Raw genomic sequence first — 20,836 nt, forward strand, 5'->3', positions numbered from 1 at the left:
TGCGAACTGGTAGTAAATGAAGATTTACAATTAATTTAACTTCTTTTCTGACGTTCATAAGTGTACTTGTTTACCTACATGAATAAATTTATTTTCAGTTTGAGTTTGAGTAACACATTGAAATATTTTAATTTAAATGTTGAAAAGTAACCGAACGTAGCTCCTATTTTTATAAGAAAGTAAAGCATTCTGAATGTGCATATACCTACCGCCAGTTTTCATATTAACGATGTTGACCGCCAAGATGAGCTGATATGGCATTCTCTCAGTCTTTGTAATCGCATTATATTTTAAGAGATGATTGACTTTGTTTTACATTGGTGTGCATTCCACAATCTTTGATGCATGTAGATCACTCACTCCGTTTTAAGATTAACATCTCTAATGCTTTTAATAAAGAAGAAAATCTGCAAATCAGTACCTACTATTGTTCATTTTACACGCTCCACAAGACTTTTGAGTTGAGATTCAGGTTGAATGGAGATTGCTAACAAATGTCGTGGCACCACATAGGTTACTGCAGAACCGGCTATCTAAATTGTATTTATATATTAGGTATATATTTCATACTATATTCATATAGTCTATCTAAAATGTAATTTAAGCGTTAACTGGCGTTGTCATTGAAACTTTTATTTACTTTAGGTTCTTTCAAAAGCATAAGTATAGGATATTATTAATACACTTATGATCAGAATCAATTTGATTGTATTGACAACATAGATAAGAAACGTTTTTATTCTTATGAACTGATGTTGATCTAATCTAATCTTGCTTATGCATAATATAATAATATACTTCCGTATCTCATTTGAATTTAGTTCATTGTGTCTTGGCCACCACAAAGAGAACCTGCCAGTGTCCTGTGCCGCCCTCCAGGCTCTAATTGCTGGTTTTCAACTGCAGCAGGTCCTTCTCAACTCTGTCGACCCAGCGGTACCTACTTTAACTTAATACACTAACACTTGAATTGGTGTATGCGGTGAAGTTAGTTATTTCTATGTGTATGCGTTGTTGTTCCCAATGTAAGTGCATGCTCCTATTTCACCCTGGTTACTTCTGATAGAGGACAAATCTTAAAAAAAAATGTATACCTATTAATTACTTTGGATTGACGTCTTGACTGTGGAACATGGTGTTGCAGCTCCTAACAAACATTGTGTAAAACAAAGAACTTGGCGATTAAAAAGAATGGCAAAGAGTTATTGCCAGTTCTTCTCGTCCGTTCTAAGCCCTTGAACTGGCAGTAAATGTAAAATTAAAAGTATTTAATATATATTTCTTTATTGACGTTCATAAGTGTACATATACATTTACCTTTATAAATAAATGATTTAGACTTTGACTGTACTACTACTGAATCTAATATTCTAGAAACGGAGGCTTTATCAATAGACCATTAACCATAACAAGACAGGTGAGATTATAATTAAATTTGTTTTACGACTGGTGGAGGATTACCGTACCAAATGGTCGGTTCTCTCAAATGGCATTTGAGAATGTTGCCTTTTATAATAGATTGTAATGGGGAAAAATAAAAACAACGATTAAAGTTATCTTATTTATTGTAACTTCTGTGTAACTAAAGTTAGCTTATTTGACATATGACATATTTTAATCTACACATAAGTATCAATTACAATATTAATTATAAATCATTTTTATTCGCTCGTCGTTGTCTTGAAAGAAAATTTTACTCTTTCGCATGTAATCCTGTAAAGCGGCATAGTCGTAATCATAATCCTCTATATTTTCTCTGTTGTTGGTTATTGCCTAAAGGGATATAATTATTAATAGAATACACCCGTTTTGGACGAACGTGTTGTTTTGTTAAAGATCTTATACTTTACTTAGAAGAAAGTCTTATACTTTATTTGTTATGAACAAGTAATAGGATTTATAAAAGCACTGTTGGCCTATGTTTATGACCGTCTACGTTATTTTCAACGTCATATACGTTGAAACACTTAACACTCGTTAGTAAAAGTTGTGATACGTGTAAAGCATAGAAAGCTTTTCTTGTATGACTGTCAGAATTTAATCCCAAGGCCTAAACACTGTATTAATGTTAAAGGAAACTTTAAAAAAAATATTAAGAAAGTTGAAAACGTAATAAACAAAATATTTTTTAAGATTTTTGAAAGTTGTAAGAAAAATGAAACAAAAACTTTATTAAAAAATGATGTTTAGTGCCCACCCTAGGATTCCTGTGTCGTGAGAAGTTAGTCTCTTCCATTTAATAATAATTGATGATAACACACTTTTATTATTATGATAACACTCCAATCGCACAAGAAGAATACTTTCGATTTAAGCATAAGCATAGGTTTAGAAAATTTTGCTTAAGATTGTTAGTGAATGTATAAAGTTTTGAAGCGATAGTGAACATTTTGTTTTTGAGAAAGTGGAAAAAGCTTTGGGGGAAAAAAATTTTTTGGGTGGCGTATGACGTGGGGTTCTCAGTGTTTTGTACAAAAAAACGGCATATTGCCATTAGGTATAGTTGTCTATACTTTAGAAGTTATGGGTACTTCACATATTGAACGATAGACGAAGAAGAGAAGAAGTTCGATAGTGTTAGAGGCACCCGAAGTCTAAAAAGCTACATCGACGTTCGGTTAAGCACTGTTGTTCACAACACAATAACCTTCCAAATCGAACTAGAGAAGACAAGTCAGAAGTTACCACAAGAAAGTAGAACACAAAAAAAGCGGTTGCAGTTGGTGTGAAGGTTCAAACAGGAGTGCAATTTGATCGTCAGAATGAGGTTTGGCTTATTAGACTTCGAGATGTGAAAGCAAAACCAAATATATTTGGTTTTTAACGCATAAAGTGAAAGGAAATCTCCTTCCAAATAACCATTTGAAAGCAATTGAGAGATGCGGTGAAGATCTAAAAATTCATGTTTCCAAGAGCGTGAGTAAAATACTTGCTGTGTGATGACACAGACGTAATCAGTGAAGGAGAAGACTTTGGCATTAGGGAGCTTGAGAGAATATAAATTATTAATGGACACTAAAAAATTGTGTTGGACTAAGAACATTTCCCTGGGGCAATCCACATGAAACCTCATCTAGTAAATACCCTATATATTTATACAAATACGACGAAATATGACATCTAATGTGAAAAATATTTTACTGGTGTTACTATGTGGTTACTTAAGCGTGCAGTGTTGGCCTAGCGCCTTCAGCGTGCGACTCTCATCCCTCAGATCGTAGGTTTGATCCCCGGCTGTGCACTGATGGACTTTCTTTCTATGTGTGCATTTAATATTGACTCGAACGGTGAAGAAAAACATCGTGAGGAAACCAGCTTGCCCTAAACGCAAAAAGTCGAAGGCGTGCGTCAGGCACATAAGGCTAATCACCAACTTGCCTATTAGATTACCAAATAATCATGAAATAGATACATAGATTGTAGCGCCATCGATTTATTTATTTTGTTTTTTACTTAAGCGTTACTTACCAGACTTATATTTATATATTTTTTGACTATTATTACTTATTATTTTTTTAAACCGAGTTGGCAGTTGGTACTACTATTGCTTATACTTGTTTATTGTTCATGTCAGTAATATTATTACTACTATTATTACATATTAAATATATACTTACTGAATATCCACCGCCTCCATTACCAAGGTAGTCTTGAGTTATCACTCGGTAAGTGGCTTCAGGGTCGACTGGACTATAATTCGGAACCTCACAGTTTATACAACGAACTCTTGAGGATATCAGACGAGAACCACTTGGTGCTGATGCGTTAAATGTATTTCGCAAACCTAAGGTCAATGTAATACGAATGTATACAGCGCACGATAGATAGAAAAATCTGAGTGAATCCAGACCTTTAAAAGTTAGTGCCGTTTTTTGTATTGTGGATTTAGATTTAGTGTAAAAAAGACGCTGAAAGGGGCGAAAAACGCATTCACATCATTAGAGTTGTCGTTATAAGGAAATAAAAGTTACATGGGTAAGGCAAACCAACCATAGTTGACTAATTTATACTTTCTACTACAATTTTTAATTTTTTAACAGAGAACTTTTTTATAAATTATTTATTTGTTCGCACCGGTTATTTGCAATTTAGGCAAGCAAGCGCCTAGTTATCCAACTGCAAATGTTCATTCTATTTGATATAGTTAACATTAATGGACATGTCGAGTAAAACTTTAGAATAGACATGATATCTGAAGAAATTGAAGTCAAGTATCCGTGTGTCACAGTCGCAAATATTTCTTGATTGAAACATTGTTTGGTATTAAATTTTAACATTGAGCTAGGCAGTTGACCAAATTTTTTATTGGAGACGCGAGAGGAAAAAAGCTAAAAACTACATCTGCGTATATAAGTAATAAGCCGATTGACCCATTTTAATACTTCATAAATAACATTCTAATTTTTTTACTGCAAAGGTAAGATTGGTAGACCTTTCTATTAAAATTTTGTTATAAAATATCTAACAGGCGACTCGATTACCTTGCCTTCAGATTACAATAAAGCCGTAATATTTCCCTAGAGATTTAATGTATTTGTTGGAAACATGCGTTGAGCACTTTTTTTAAGGCAATCTAAAGTCCTATATAAGGTTGTACCGGCACTGCATTATTATTTAATTAAATATACGCGGTTTCCTTTTAACATATCTATATGTTAACAAGGTAAAAGTAAATTTCTTACCACCAATTTGCAGCATTCTATAGCTGTAAAAACTATTAGGGTTGGTTTGTACAGCGGATACAGAGTATTCCAAGGCCTCCAACAAGTATTTCCCTTTCAGCTCAAACGATTGTAATTTGTTTTCAAAAGGCAACGCCATGAGGAGTCCCTCAGTTGTGACATCTACGAAAATATATTACATTAAAAGACGTAATCAAAATTACATTATATCACCCATGAAATTTATAACATTTCTAATATTTACGGATTATCGTCACCGCTAAAGAGATACCTTTTATTACGGATACTAAAAAGAAATACCTCCCGAGTTTATGTTCGCTCTTAGACCTCCAGAAGATACCAAGCAGAGATGCGCGAAGTTCCAATTTGAACCTTGTGCACGCGGCAACATCTAATAAAGAATATAAGTCCAATCGAAATTATTATCGCTTTAGTTTTCCAGAAAGTTATTAGTTTCACGGCGTTGACAGAATTATTAAATTTATTACTCGTGGTCACGAAGGCTCCGCCATCACGTTAATGTCGAGGTTATTCAACTTCTGGCACCACGGGCCTAGTGAGAAGTTGAAAAGGAAAAAACTAATTGAATTATTGATAGTGTACGAAAAAACCACCAGAACTACATTGAAGCGCTTTATATTTAAAAGTAAGAAACCTGAATACGAATCTTTACGCGTTCAATGACAATGATTCTGATGTTCAGAATTCTACAGGGACTCGCAGGCTCCCTCTGCGACTGGATAACCAATGTTTATTTCTCAAAAAAGTTTCTTCCAAAACAATTAATAAATACTTGACTTGTCAACTTAAGTTGGGCAAAGTTTATATAATTGAGTTTAAGATTTATTTTAGAGTATTCCGGATACTTTAACTGTTTGAAAAAAATTAAATAAATCAATGGCGCTACAAACTTTTTTAGATCTGGGCCTCAGATTTCTGTATCTGTTTCATGATCGTTTGTGAATTGAATAGGCAAGTGATCAGCCTTCTGTGCCTGACACACGCCGTCGACTATTTGGGTGTAAGGCAAGCCGAACCGGCCTCACGATGTTTTCGTTCACCGTTCAAGCTAATGTTAAACTGTTTTACTAAACATAATATTGAATATACAAGTAAAACACCTGGTCTAAAAAGGCATCGCAGACCCAACTGCCAAGGTTGCACTCTCCCCCGTAACACGTGTTGCGTCGAAGAGCCACCAGAGATCGCCCTAACACTTCCCGACTAATCGGATACAACTCAGATCGCCACTTGTCTAATTCTGCTTCCATGCGGGCATCTGAAAACATAATATGGAACCATTTAAAATTCAGTAGTAAAATAAATTTTGTTTTGATTTCACTGCCATCTAGTGGCACAGCTTTTAACTTAATTAGGAGACGTACGATATTGAATCCGCACTATTTAAGAGATTATTTATAATATTACTAAAGAGAAAGAGCGAATTTTCTACGAAAGTTAGAAAACATTGAATTATGTACCATTTCAGAATATTAGAAGCAATGAAAAAGGGGTTGCAAGTATTATTGTCTAACCCTTAATAATGGATGTCCCCAAGTATATTGGTTGACCTTGCCAAGAGACAATTTTTCCTTCATCATTGAAGAAAACGGTAATGTCACCCAAATATCGCGTATAGGCAGACGCTTGCACAATAAGTATCTGAAACAAAGTATCTTTATCTATCTATTTATATTTTATCGTGGTCTCGTTCTTTATCATCTAATTAATATGATCCAAGTTGGCAAAGATGTATATGTCCTTCAACTTGTCAGATTTTTGTTTTATTTTTAATGTAAAAAAATAATAATGATTGATATCTTTAATATATGATGTTTTATTTAATGTCCGTAACAGGTCTTTTTAATTTAAATAACTAGGCCTGACCACTGATGCGTTATGTGCTTGTTCTCAAGTTCTGGGTCTAAGACATGCTGGTGAAAATTATGGTTTCCTGCACCTGTGAGCAACTGTTGAATGCGCACATTTCTATGAGCATTCCTTTCATTGGTGGAATGATGATCCATCATCATGTTTGTGAATCTAGGCTCTAGCCATGACCCGATACACGATATGACACGATAGTCACACGCTTAACTATTAGTTCAATATTTTTCCAACAATAAATACGAGTAATAAAATAGACTAATATGAATATTATAAATAAATATTTACATTATATTTGTTTTAGTTCTGGTCTGTACTTTAGATGTCTTTTAACATTGCATTTTTAGTCTACATATTATGATATAAAAAACCTGAAAAATAAAAAGTGAAAATATCAAAATTACCAATTGTAATTCCAATTATTTTTTGATTCAATTGACAAAATTAGATACTCCTATACCTGATGTCCGGAATCCTGAGTGATGACGGTAGGATAATCACCGCCAGGTGTACCAAAGGGAGCGTCATCGGTAAATAAAAGTGTGTGACTATGGGCTCCCACTATGATATCCACTTCTGGTGACATCTTAGCTGCTAGTTCCCTAGAATACATTCAAAAATTCAAAATCAAAATCATTTATTCATTCACTTATGAACGTCAAAAACAGAAATGTATATGAAATGCTTCTAATTTTACGTTTACTACTAGTTCTCAAATCAAGGGCGAAGAATGAAAAAAAGAAGAATGAAAGAACAGGCAATAAACTCTCCGCCACTCTTTTTAATCGCCAATATTTTGTTTTACACCATTTTTGTAGGGAGCTGCAACCATTACACCATGTTCCACGTGACACCTTAAGTGATTAATAATAATAAAATAAATTAAAAACAAATTAATCTTTGTCTGCAGGAGGCATGGTGAAATAGGAGCACGCACGTATACTCTCGTGGGAACAACATGCAAATACGTAGTGGAAATAACTAATATCACCGCATATACGAATTCAAGTACGACCAGTCACCACAAATAGCACCAGTTCGTTCACGAGTATGACATAATATTATCAAGTAATTATTTTAATCACAACACTGCGCTACGCACGAACGAAATAATGATTAAAATTAGATAATTTTGCGATTAATATGCTTCATTAAGCAAAACAACTTACTGATCCATGGAATATCCCATATGAGAGAGAACAATAATAATATCAACATTTTGTTCCGCCAGAATCGCCGCTTCTCGATTTATGGCTTCCAGTTCATCTTCTACTACCACCATACCAGTATCAGCTGTAAACTGTAAAGATATTAAAGTTGTTAGTATAGTTTAATTAGTTAGGTCAGGAAACAGAGCTCGTATTTAGTATGAGAAATGTTTTGGGTGTGAATTGAGTGTGCAATTCTCTGTTCAGTCCTGCGTTCAATCCGGGCTGAACACCAATAGTATTTCTTCCTATGTGACCAAATAACACTTCCACCAACGGTGAATGTGTACATTTTAAGGAAACTGCAGTCTTAGACACAGTCACGCACAAAAAGCTTCTGTACTTCTGTACACAGCTGGGGCTCGAATTCGGTACCATTGATAGTTAAAAAATAAAATATTTCATAATTTTCTTAAACTCGTATACAAAATTTGAACACCATTAAATCCATAATTAGCAGTTCCGTATCATTCACACTGTACCAAAAAATGAACCGTAATATCTTGCTACAAAAGACTGATACTTAAACTTACAGCAGTCAATAAAACGCCGATGATACCAATGCTGCGATTATTCCTTTCTACGATGACATAGTTCTTCACGTATTGCCCCAACTCTGGCTCCAACGTTGTGTTAACGTTAGCGCCCAACACATTTGTTTTTAAACGCTCCAAATATGGCAGTAATCCTTCTATGCCATGGTCGAATTCGTGATTACCTAGAACCTGGAAATAAATTCCTGTCTTAGTCTTAAAATCAAAGACATCATTGGAGCAGATTCTGTTGGAGATTATGTGTTGGCAACAATTTTGCAATTTGAAATGTGCTAGAATATCGAATAGAATGTGTTGTGCGTACTGCAATAAGGTCATGTCAAAGTATAGGTGCGCTACGCTGCTTCGCATCTCACGTGGCAGTGCCGCAAGTGCATACTAATCCAGGTAAATTAGACTTTTTTCATACAACACGGTCCAACGTCACTTTTAAGGGGTACAACATCAAGAACTAATAAATAATATAAAATCCTCTAAATGACATTGGATCGTGACACCATGAAAAGGTTAAAATCTTTTCAATTTCCTGACACTGGAGCAAATTTTTGTCTACTCGATTTTGGAAGATTTATACGACAACGTTTCAATGCAATGTTGAAACTCACATGAGCATCATGTTGAGGTAGTAAATTCATGAAATGTTGAGAAACGTTCCATCTCATAATATTGTACCATATAGTCCCCTGGAAGGTATCTCCTCCATTAAGAACCAGGGACTCAGGTTCAGCTTCCAGAGCTTGCTTTATAGCCGTGGCAAGTCGAGAAATCCCGCCCACGCATGGTGCTACTGCATCGCAAGTTCCACCTGATTGGGATATTTCATCGAAGCTGGAAATAACGGTTATTTACCTAGAACGATTGCTTAACGACTACTTAGTTACTTGAACTCAATTTAAGTAAGAGCACTTTCTGACGTTTGTCAATTTAGACAGTGCTTCATTTTAAAATATGGGCCTGAAAACTAACTATATTTCATATATTTGAATTCCAAATTCGTCTTACGTACTATTCTCTACTACTTCGTACTATACTACACTATATGTTAATACTACTATACGTACTATACTACACTAATTACTATACTATTCTAGTAGTATAGTAATTTCGAAGCGTACACTCAGAAAATAAATGAAAACCAATAAATTATTTTGGCCGATCGTTGGCCCTGTTCGACTCTTTTTCGAACATCGTACACATTGATTTTAAGATATTTAGACTTATAACCCTCTTTCAAATGTACAGATTAGCCATAATATAGGTTGTTATGTTATTGATTGTCTCTTTGAAAATAATTCTTATTGTAATGAAATACGTATAAAAAAATATACTTACTGTGCGTGAAAATCATTGTAATGAATGATATTTAGTTTATACATGTCATTTTGTCCCAACACTGGTACTACCACTAAAAACAGCACAGCCCAGTAGCCCATAGTACCAACTTCTTAAAAATGGTTTATTACTAATAATTCCAATAGCAAGATTAACATATCGATTTACGGCTCTTCAATATCGTTTTTATTAATGTTATCGTATCTCCGTAACCTAATAAATTTAATCAGATAAATTATCATTTAAAATAATAATTACGTTATTGATGACATTTTTCTTATATTAGATATACTTCGGGCATATATTGTTCTTACTAACTGCGGATTGAATGTTGGCTTCAAGTGTAGTCAAAGTTTGTTAAACATTATCTTAAACTATGTTACCTCTAGTTTTCGGCTTTCTACATACACTACTGTTAAGGCATGTTGAATGACCCCCTCCCCTATTCGTGAGCTACGTTTCAAATAGAATTTAAGAAAACCTTATGACGAATTAGGATTGAGGCATTATGATAATTAATTGATTATTAACTTTTATTTATTTTATCAGTATTCAATAAAAAATGGTGACTGAGACACTGTAGATCCACCCTTACTTTTGGCTTCAATCATTCTTCTCATTTTTAAAAGATATATAATCTGATCTGATGATCCGTATAATAGCTTGCTTCACGAAATATGTACTGCTGTCACTCATGGATAGTATCGATCAACTAAAAATCAGTGTTGCTGGTGCCAGCAAGTTGAAAGTTGTTGTAAATGAGTTGGGCCTATTTTGTTTAAGTTATTATAATTGTATTTTTTTATATCTGCATGTGTCCTTTAAAAAAATATTTTTAAAGACTAAGAGAATAACTAAATATTTTTGACATATTCCCACTACCTAGACTGCAATGTATCCTGGTTATGTAGATAAATAAAGTAAATACACTGCACCTACATCTTGAAACCTTTTTACCTTTTGAACCCTATACGCAGTAATACAACGAAATTATATCACACCGTCATTGTATGTTTTGCAGAAATTAATCGGACAAATTAGCAACGTCAAATTCCATATCTTAAGCTGTAAATCAGTGTTATCAAAGATAAATACCATCTTTAGTGAGCCGAGGCCGCAAACTTCAATCGTCACTATACTCGGAACGGACACGTCCGTAGAGCTGATGAGAACTAAAGCGGAACTGGGTTCGTGAGCCCACGGTCAAGTACATGACCTGTACTATTAGGGATTAGGTGTAGTCGAATTGGTCTCGAAAACCTTATTCTTGTAGTCCTAAATGTCTTGCAGTATAAAAAAACATGTTTCATGATCATTTTAGTTATGTCGTTACTAGATGGCGGCCCTTATCTCAAAACCCTATAAAGGTTGTTAAAAAAAAGCAGTGGTAGTTCTAAAACATTTATTAAAGTTCTAATCACAATTACACAAAGGATGACTGTTAAAAAAATGAACAAATTGGAATGTTACATTCTGCGACCAAACAAATGAAGATAAGATTCTTATCTATAGCGATCAACTCAAATACTTTATGAAATATTGAAAGTCGTGCAAAAGATTACATTAATACTTGTGATAAAATTCTATAGCAGTATATCATCAATACATTCTGACAGAAAAAACATAGTCAAAGTAAATACGGGTGGGTAGTAACTTTTTATAAGCTTAGTACTTATGTAACTCCCGTTTCCCGCCAATTTGATATAGGGCAGACATAATCTTGTATCTATGATTGACTGACATCATCAAATGTATTCCATCTGTTAATCCAATTTGTTCTTAAGTATTTTGACAGTGACAAATTTGCGATATGTTTCTAATTAATCAAACAATTCAAGTATAACCTACAATTTCTGAATACTGTTTTATATGCTTAGCTAAATATAAGGCACTTTGTTCCATATACGTCGGACCCCATACACATTAAACGAAACATGGGTCACACTCCACATGCAAAAGAGAACAATTTTTGTAATAATAATGTTTAAAATATCGATATTCGATAATGCATTTGTTACCTTATTAGATTGGGTTGAGGCGTGTTTTAAAATGCACACAAATATAATGTAGCTTTAGTTTTCTATATTCAGTTTAAATATTCGACAATACCCAAACCGATATTATATATTTTTTTTGTATATTAATGCTCATTTCATAGTAAACATTAATTCTATTAGGTCTTTTTAAATAGCCCGTGCCACTAGCGTATGATAAGTACAAAATTTAGTTGAAAGAATATTTCGTAGTCACTTTATAAAGGAATTAACTGAACGTGCTACCAAAACAACTTATAAGCATATTTTAGATATGTTCATACTATTCAGCTAAAAACATTAAACCAGAAACAAAATATTAGAGAGAGAGAGAAAACTGAGATGTAAAACAGTAACTTAATCTAATAATATAAATGATTAACAAAACATTAATAAACAAATTAAATCGTAACAGTTAAAAAAAGATTACCGTAATACTTCGACAACTTAAACAATAGATATTCCAATAAATAATGTATTTATTAATACTATAGAAGGCAACATCTACTTAAAGCCGTAAAGCCGGGATTACGTTACGAAATCAGTGGCATGAAATTAACTTCGTGACAATTGTTTTACATTGTTTCACGTGTCATCGAAAGTATGATGCATTAATTTCATGAACGCAAATGAGTTTCATGCCCTGGACGATTTTTCTGTGAAATTACTTTCATGCAACTAATTTTATGATAGAGATGCGACGTGAAACTAGTGTCGCGAAAACGCCAGTGCTGTGCGCATGTGTGTATTTTGATGCCACTATATATCGACTTAAAACCATTTCCAGTTGCTAAAAAACGCAGCGTAATTTGAAATTTAAGTTTTGCTGGTAACGCTTCTCGACATATCTTGTTTACATTCTCTAGTGTACACACGTAAGAAGTGAAACTTCTTTATGACCTTATTTTTCGAAAAATGATCTACTATATGCAGGTTAAATAAAGTTTAACAAAAGGCTTTTATTATTATAGACATGAATACCAATAATGAAATTAGTTCATTTGACCTTATTACTACTAAGATTATTAGAGAATTTCATTAATTGTAATAGAATTATTACTATCATTGTTATCATTATAATATATTTTTGTTATTAATGGCTACGAATCTTTTCAAATCAACCATGGTAGGGACAAGAAATAGATGGCGCGTAACGGAAAAATGTGACGGTAAATTGTTTTCCAACGCCGATAAAGAAGTTTCACTGTAAAAATTAAAACTATCTTTACTCATTAGTTTTTATACCTCTCAGGTGCTTGATCTACTATTTAGGGACTAATTTCATGGCACGCAAAATAGATAAGCATCTCTGAATATGGAATGACATAGCATTGATGCTAATGGAGCCAAGATTATTGCGATACGGTGAATTTCACGACACAAATTATTTTACAAAATTACTATCACATATATAGAAACTACTTTCGTGAAACTGATTTCACATGGCACTATTTTCGTAATGTAATTCCGGCTTAATAACTAATTAGTAATTAACATGTTAATTTAAATTTTCAGCGTTATTCTGAATTAGTTTTAACGTTTAATATTATCGTCTATCAACATTAATTATTTTCAGACAGATATTATCTAAAACAAAAATATGTTTATGAAAATATAGTTATTATAAGAGTGAAACGAGGTTAAATGCGAATCGTTATGTGTATATTACTATCTCTTTCTTTCCGATCCAACAATCTGCCAATTTGGAGTAAATTGTCTTACTTGGTCAATTGAAGTTGATATTTGATGTCGTTGATGTTGTTGATGTCTTATTTCTTGAACTAATTTAAGTGACGTGACTCAAGCACAGTACATGCGCTGAGTGAGTATAAAAAGCGTTTTATTGTGTCATATATATTACAAGTCAAAAATAACAATTTAATTTCGTGTTAACTTATTGATTTCACGGACAACGTAAAGAAGGGAATATTAGAATTTTAGAATGACATCGTGGTACAAAACTAACACCCTGAAATAACCTGAACTTGACGTTACTAAAAATGTAATCTGATTCGAAACGTAGAGGACTTTAAACTTACATAGAGGGCGCTAAAAACAATTGATGTGAATGAAGCAAACCGTGAATATTTATATTTAAAATTAGCTTATATACTGTGCAATATATGTAAGAATAATCTGTGACAATTAATATAACAAGTTAGTTTAATATCTCTATACAGAGCAAAACAGTACACCTTCCCTATTTACCAACTAAAGTCGTTTTTAGGAATAAAATTCAAGTTGTATTCATTGTTATATCAAACATAATGGTTCATCGTACTAGGAGAGAACGTTATCAATTCCGCTAAAGGGAATTTTATCAATTTTTAAAAGCCTACTTACTTCTGCATTATTACAAGGAAAATAGAAATGTAAACTGTATTAAAAAGAAATAATTGGAAAGAACGCAATAATTTTCTTTAGTTCTTTTTTTCTAAGTCGCCAGTATCATTGCGAACTTGATATAAAAACTTTTTGTAGGCAAACAATTGACGAGACAATTCGCATTTTTTTTCACGGTGTAATTTTTATACGGGTATACATGTTAGAAATGAGTTCCATACTTTGCAACCCACTCGACGACGACGAATTTTTCGAAAGGTATGACGCGTCTAGTATAAAAGATACATGATAATATATAGGGCTACCATGTTGGTTAATAATATGACCGCTAACCTCTAGGACTTGAATAGTACCTAATACATGTAATAAATTCCATTTTCAAGCCTCTAATGCTCTATAATGTAAATAAAAGGTATACATTTTAACTGTTTCTTGCATATTTTAAATTAAGAGTAAGGTGTCCTTGGGTTTACGTTGATCATCTCTGTGGTACTGAAAAAAGAAATAAACTGATAAATATTATAAATAATTGTAGTGTTAAATAAAGACTGTCTTTAACAAAACGGTTAAAATGCAACGAATATGGAAGTGATGTAACTAGTGCACATAATACAAAAATGTATTAATAACTTCAAGTAACATAACTGCAAGATTACTATTATGAATTTACACTTACTAATATTACGTTAATTTATAATTCATTAATTATATCTATATAAACTAAAATACACTTAATATCGGTAATAAAGAGTTCCATAGAACACGTGAGCATATATCATAAAAACGAAGTCTTATTCCAGTCTTGACGAGAGTTTCGTCAAATTGTGTTTACACTACGATAAAAAGAGATAGATAGTGTGACAAAGTACCTACGTTAAAATGGTGCAATTGTAATAAATTATTTTTGATAAGGAAGTAAATGTTTGAGAGTTCAATGTAGTTGGCTTTGATATATCCAACGAACAAGCTAAGTAGTAGTAGAAATGGATATACTCGCGTTAATCACAAATAATATCTAATTAGATGAACTAAATACAAATAGCTATTACCATTACTTCTAATTTTACTTCCTATAAATATTAATTTACTTAAATACCTCTATAATAGAATTATAAACTAAATGGACGTTTGGGGACTTACGTCGTCAGACCACGATTTGGCAAAGATGGTCCAGGTTCCACATAGTAAGTTTGAGAAATCGATGTAGGATATCTGTTATGATTACATATATTCGAAATAAATTATTACCCGTCGTTGGGCGTCGCCCCGGTATAACGAGAGCGACCCCGGAGCCTAACAAGGCCTGGTGGAAACTACACAAGGTGGTTTTAGTCGGTATTAGCTACCGTCTCTGAATATCAGAGATTTTGGTGTGGATATGGTGATGTGGGACTTCCCTTCTCCCCTAACCCCTACTTTTGGGGACATGTGTAAATTGTCCTATTTGGATATAATAACTAAATAATGAAGATCGTTGTCCGTTGATTTTACTGGGCATCAACAAACTGGAAGTGTTGTCCTAAGTAGTAAATAATTAAGATTCATTACGTTTCTTAATTTACAGATAAACCAATCAGAAATATGTTTTGTAGGTGAATTACACGGATTTAAAGAGTTTGTCTAAGGCCGAAAATATATTATTGTTTTTTTTTTTTCATTATTATTTTTCTAGCAAAGTTTCGAACCTGTTGAAATATAAAAATATAATAGAATTTTAAACTGCAGACTATAAAGCCTCAATTTTTTAACATACATATATCGTACCTTTAAGATTATTTACATCTTATCAATTTTTCAAGTAATTTTAGTTCTATGCGATATAGCTAAAAAATGGTTTCGCGAAAACGAATCGATATTTTAAGTTCAAATTTCGCATCAAACTTACACAGTATCATTGTTTTATTTATTTTATGTATTTAAATGAAAATTCCACAACATTTAAGTTAAAAAGAGCTAAGCCAAAAATATATTTTCGTTTATTTACATTCGTAAATAATTATCTTATAAATATCATAATATTTTTAGATATTGGGGAAGCCTTCAACAAGAAACGTTTGTTATTCTAAAATCCAATCTCATCAGACATTGGATGGGTTTCTTTGATCATTTTTATTTCATAAGGTAGGTGATCAGCCTTCTATCACGCGATGTTATGGTTCAAAAGCGAGTGTTAGACCGAAAGTCTATTAGTTAACAGCTATAGATCGAACCTACAACCTAAGGGATGAGAGAGGAGACAGAGGAAAAGACTATTTTTATATTGGACCTGTAGTTTAGCAATATTAAAGGTTGATGATATATAATTGTATTTTAACTGTTAAAGAATATAGTAATCGATATTGTACAATCACAGGATTATGATTTCTTAGAACTTAGCGAAATTTTAGTAGTTTGACAACACTCAAGACATTGTATTAACTTACCTCTTAGAACAGCGAACGTGAATAACCAGCAGAACAATTCCCAGGAGGAGGCACAAAGACCCAACCACGACATACGCGACCCCAAGGAAAGGATTCTTGCCACCGAGTAGCGAAGTCGTCGATATTATAAATGTTTTTGTTCCATCGAAATCTGTTACTGGATAATCTGAAATTATTAAGTGACAATACATTAAAAATATTTAGGTGAAACATCGTTTTTATCTTGTGTTTTTTTATAGATAAGATAACTTTAACATTCGCTCGAATGGTGAAGGAAAAATCGTGAGGAAACCGGCTTGTCTTAGACCCAAAAAGTCGACGGCGTGCGTCAGGTACTGAAGGCTGTTCACCTACTTGCCTATTAGATTAACAAATGATCATGAAACAGATACAGAAATCTGAGGCCCAGACCTAAAAAGGGTTGTAGCGCCATTGATTTATTTTTATTTTTAAGGTAAACCTTAGCCCCAATTAATGAAAAATGTACAAACATATTTTAATTAAAACATGTAAAGTAATAAAATGAAAATTAATTAATTTTAGATATTGCCAGCCTATATTAAGCACGCAACTCAGAGGGAGCCTTCTTAATGCGAAATCCCGGCAGTGAACTCATCTATCTGCTACTTGGTCGTACGGTGAAGGAAAATATCGCGATAGACCCAAAAATGTACATGTCGGGCTGACCTATTAGTCTATACATTAATGAAAGAAATAAATGCAAACTAAGCCAACCTATCCATGTAGAACCATTGGAATATGTTTTATTAAAACCAATATTAATTAATTACAGTATTAGGTACACTTGAGCAGTGTTGGCCTAGTGGCTTCAGCGTGCGCCTCGCATCCCTGAGGTCGTAGGTTCGATCCCCGGCTGTGCACCAATTGATTTTCGTTCTATGTGCGCATTTAACATTAGCTCTAACGGTGAAGGAAAACATCGTGAAGAAACCTGCTTGCCTTAGACCCAAAAAATTGACGGCGTGCGTCAGGCACTGAAGGCTGATCACCTACTTGCCTATTAGATTAACAAATGATTATAAAACAGATACACAAATCGGAGGCCCAGACCTAAAAAGGTTGTATCGCCATTGATTTATTTTTTATTAGGTACAGTTATAAACGAAAAATTTTACAATTTGAAGTACCACGAAATAGCTGTAATCTAACGTTAGTCCTCACCCACAAGGAGTAACGTCAGAACAATTTTGTCGCAACCATATTTGGTGTGGATACAGTTTATTATTATTTAAAAAAAATATTAAATTTATAGAATAATAAATGACTTACTGTAATCAACTTGCAGCGTATATGGTCCTTTAGCCAGTCCAATAATAAAGCCAGCCCGAGTATGATCAACGCGTCGGTAAAGTTTTCTGAATGTTGGTAAGGCCGCGGTTCGCATCCAAACTATCAAATCTTCATTCTATAATATATTCAATAGTATAATTACTACAACCAGTTAGGTATTAACTTTAGGTTTTAAGCCCACTAGTAGTAGCTCTAACCAAATGTCTCAAACAAATACCTTTTATATAAAAATTAGTGGTTTGACCATGTATTGTTATTCAACGAAATTGCTTATAACACTACTTGGCCTTGTATTGGGATGCATATTTTAAATAAAAAATCTTATTTAAATTATTATAATTAATTTTCGATATTGCTTCTACAGGCTTCTACAAAACAGTTCTCAAAACATCAGGAGCCTATAAATTAAAGTATATAATATAAAGTGTGGATATAAAATATTATATCTGTTAACATTGTTACTATTTATAAATCCCAATGAAATCTTAAAATTATCACCCTTTATTAAAAAGTAATGAATGAATTAGTCATGTCTCTTTTCATAACAGCGTTAATACAATATGACAGAAAAGGACGTAACTTAGTTAAAAGTGCAATGAGGTTGGTTTAGTTTATATTAACATTTTACAATACTTTTAAAAATCATTTTTGTTATATATATATTATGGAAAGCAAACATACATTTATGTTTTTACAATAGTATAGCATATTAAACAAAAAGCTAATAATAAAAAAGGTTCTAACCTGGAATCCATTATTATCTGTGTTATTGGGATCCAACATCCACACTGGCTTCCGCCAATTAACTGGCTTTGTGAAGTTGGCGAAAGCTAGAAAATGAATTAGAGGTTGTCTAGGCAATTTATATGTGAACATTTGCATCTTCCTGCATGAAATGGTAATGGTGAATGGTAATAAATGCAGTTTTATTTGTCTCAAACAAGTTTATTACAATAGCAACTTTTACAGAAGAAAAAAAATTAATTAAAGGGCAACGAAACAAAATGGTGATCAATTACCCTGAGGAAATGGCATGAAATTGGTAGTAATTCAATAAATGTTTATTCCTGTTCATGCAGGTATTATTTAATGTGTACTTGTGCTTTTGAATTGCATTTGATTAATTTAGTTGGTAATAAATGTACCTGTTTTAAGATCTCCTGCTGGATTTCTGAACTTGATGTCCTTGTCTGACGTCCATGCAATACCCGTGTTTAAAACTGGCACTTCAACCATCTTATTTATCTCTTGCGAATACACTCGTAGACTATCTGAAATTATATAGGTTTAAAGAAAGGGCAGTATTGTTATAGGCCAGAGAATTAATCATACTCTAAGTTATTTTACATAATATGAATGGACATTACCCTTAGCTCTAATCTTAGCATATACAGTTCTGTACAATAATGTTTTGACAGCAAGCTATATGAGCAAGAAATTTTTCACATTGTTTCACTTTTCATTTCAATCATTTACCATAATATATACATAACAAAATTAAGACCATATTCACATTTTGCATGGTTTTATTCTACGTAAATTAGTTCTTAGTTCAGCAGGAATTGAATCCAGGACCCGTTTGGGAAGCACTTATCATTGAACCATGATAGCAACAGCATTTACTACTTACCATTAAATAAAGAATTTGCTATGGCTCCACAAGGTGCTATAGGTTTCATTTTACCTTCCTCTTCTGCATATGAAAATGGGTCACAGTCGGAGGAGGGTGTCAGTGCTAAGTGGCCCAGAAGTTGGCTATCATCTCTGTTAAGAATAGGTAAAGTATAAAAAATAGATTAAATTTTGAATAATATAATAAATATAAATATTGTTATATCTACCGCATATAAATCTTTATATTTAATTAGTTACAAATATAGGTATTGATAATTACTTCCTCTGAAGAAATAACTAAGTTCTCCACTTATGTTTTCTGTGAAAGTAGGAAGGGACTTTGTGTGGATGAGGATCATGAGTAATGAGTAATATTGAACATCTACATTAATTTCTAAAAAACGTTTACAAACCTAGATTTGACATATCTTCTATGGTTTTGGTAGTAGTTGCTTAGTCCATAATAAAAGTAGACATCTCCCTTAAAATCTTCAGTAAGATTAAAATTGATTTGACATACACATGGTTCCATCATTTTAGTGTCTTTGATAAATTTAGCACAGGTTTCGTTGACAGCATCTTCTTTCATACAGTATGTATAATCAATTACATGTTCTTTAACCTAAACATAATAAAATAGTTCAAAAGATACAGTAATTTTAATGTTTATCATTAGAATCTGTCTTAAAACAAACAACAAAGCAGTATACAAGATGTAAGAAATAACGTAAAGATATAAATATAAACATTAAAAGCAATTACTTTATTTATATAGCTTACCTCATCAGAAAAGTAAAGTAATCCAATTCCCACTGGGATAAAGGCTATTCCAATTACAAAGAAAGTTGGCAAAACAGTCCCGGCTGTTAAAATTGGTTGCCAAGCCGGTAGACGTTGCTGCTTAAATGCGGACTCTATAAAAACGTTTAAATATCAAAAATCTGATCAATATCTCCAAGGCTAAGGTGTGTCTATCATTTTTGTTACCTGCAGGACGTCTTGATTTAACATTTTGGTCAGAAGTATCGCTGGAGGTAGCCATAGTTAAGGCATTAATATTAAAAAATAAAAAGAACGTTTAAAATGATTGAATTCAATAAGTTATAAGAATAAGCAAAATATTTTTTTATTTACAACTTAGGTAGTTTATTTTGACAAAGATGTAAGATCGGACTATCAAGGCAAAAGTAAAGATTAAAGACTGACAGACGCTCAGACTGGGGGACTCTTTACTACAGACCAACTAAAGGTACTAACCATAGAGAAAAGAATAGCCCTTATAACATTTACAAGTATTTCAAATGTTTTTCCACTGATTAACCTAAGGCTTACAAGCTATACATATATATATATATATACCCACCTCTGGGCAGGGACTACCCACAGGTAGATTTTAGCTTTTTGATATTACAGTTATAGCCACGCTTGGAGTTTATAATTAGTTAAGAT

General features: G+C 32.8%; 2 protein-coding genes across 2 annotated transcripts; both read right to left on the reverse strand.

The window, feature by feature from the left end:
• Window positions 1–1,547: 1,547 nt before the first annotated feature.
• Window positions 1,548–9,830, reverse strand: LOC123709723 (apyrase-like). The gene is made up of 11 exons (XM_045661246.1): window positions 9,664–9,830; window positions 8,937–9,159; window positions 8,311–8,502; window positions 7,739–7,869; window positions 7,030–7,171; window positions 6,218–6,344; window positions 5,804–5,961; window positions 4,983–5,073; window positions 4,683–4,844; window positions 3,618–3,784; window positions 1,548–1,773 (listed from the first exon to the last, which is right to left on the reverse strand). Exons 1-11 carry the CDS (start codon window positions 9,762–9,764, stop codon window positions 1,645–1,647), a joined length of 1,623 nt encoding a protein of 540 aa, XP_045517202.1. The 5' UTR covers window positions 9,765–9,830; the 3' UTR covers window positions 1,548–1,644.
• Window positions 9,831–11,050: 1,220 nt separating this feature from the next.
• LOC123709595 (cell cycle control protein 50A) lies at window positions 11,051–20,574 on the reverse strand. Its single transcript, XM_045661022.1, has 9 exons — window positions 20,375–20,574; window positions 20,168–20,301; window positions 19,801–20,009; window positions 19,404–19,537; window positions 18,919–19,044; window positions 18,518–18,603; window positions 17,753–17,888; window positions 16,463–16,628; window positions 11,051–14,531 (listed from the first exon to the last, which is right to left on the reverse strand). The coding sequence occupies exons 1-9, from the start codon at window positions 20,427–20,429 to the stop codon at window positions 14,486–14,488; spliced, it is 1,092 nt and encodes a 363-aa protein (XP_045516978.1). The 5' UTR covers window positions 20,430–20,574; the 3' UTR covers window positions 11,051–14,485.
• Between the last annotated feature and the right edge of the window lie 262 nt (window positions 20,575–20,836).

The sequence above is a fragment of the Pieris brassicae genome, chromosome 5, assembly GCF_905147105.1.
Source record: "Pieris brassicae chromosome 5, ilPieBrab1.1, whole genome shotgun sequence".
Classification (NCBI taxonomy): Eukaryota; Metazoa; Arthropoda; class Insecta; order Lepidoptera; family Pieridae; genus Pieris; species Pieris brassicae.

Coding starts and splice junctions, on each gene's coding strand:
- LOC123709723 (XM_045661246.1), bottom strand. CDS start 9,764: ATGGGCTACTGGGCTGTGCTGTTTTTAGTGGTAGTACCAGTGTTGGGA. Junction 6,345..7,029: donor CTCAGGATTCCGGACATCAG/GTATAGGAGTAT, acceptor ACTTTGTTTCAG/ATACTTATTGTGCAAGCGTC. Junction 3,785..4,682: donor TAGAATGCTGCAAATTGGTG/GTAAGAAATTTA, acceptor CATTGACCTTAG/GTTTGCGAAATACATTTAAC.
- LOC123709595 (XM_045661022.1), bottom strand. CDS start 20,429: ATGGCTACCTCCAGCGATACTTCTGACCAAAATGTTAAATCAAGACGT. Junction 20,302..20,374: donor TAAATCAAGACGTCCTGCAG/GTAACAAAAATG, acceptor ACGTTTTTATAG/AGTCCGCATTTAAGCAGCAA. Junction 14,532..16,462: donor CACGTTCGCTGTTCTAAGAG/GTAAGTTAATAC, acceptor TTCTTTTTTCAG/TACCACAGAGATGATCAACG.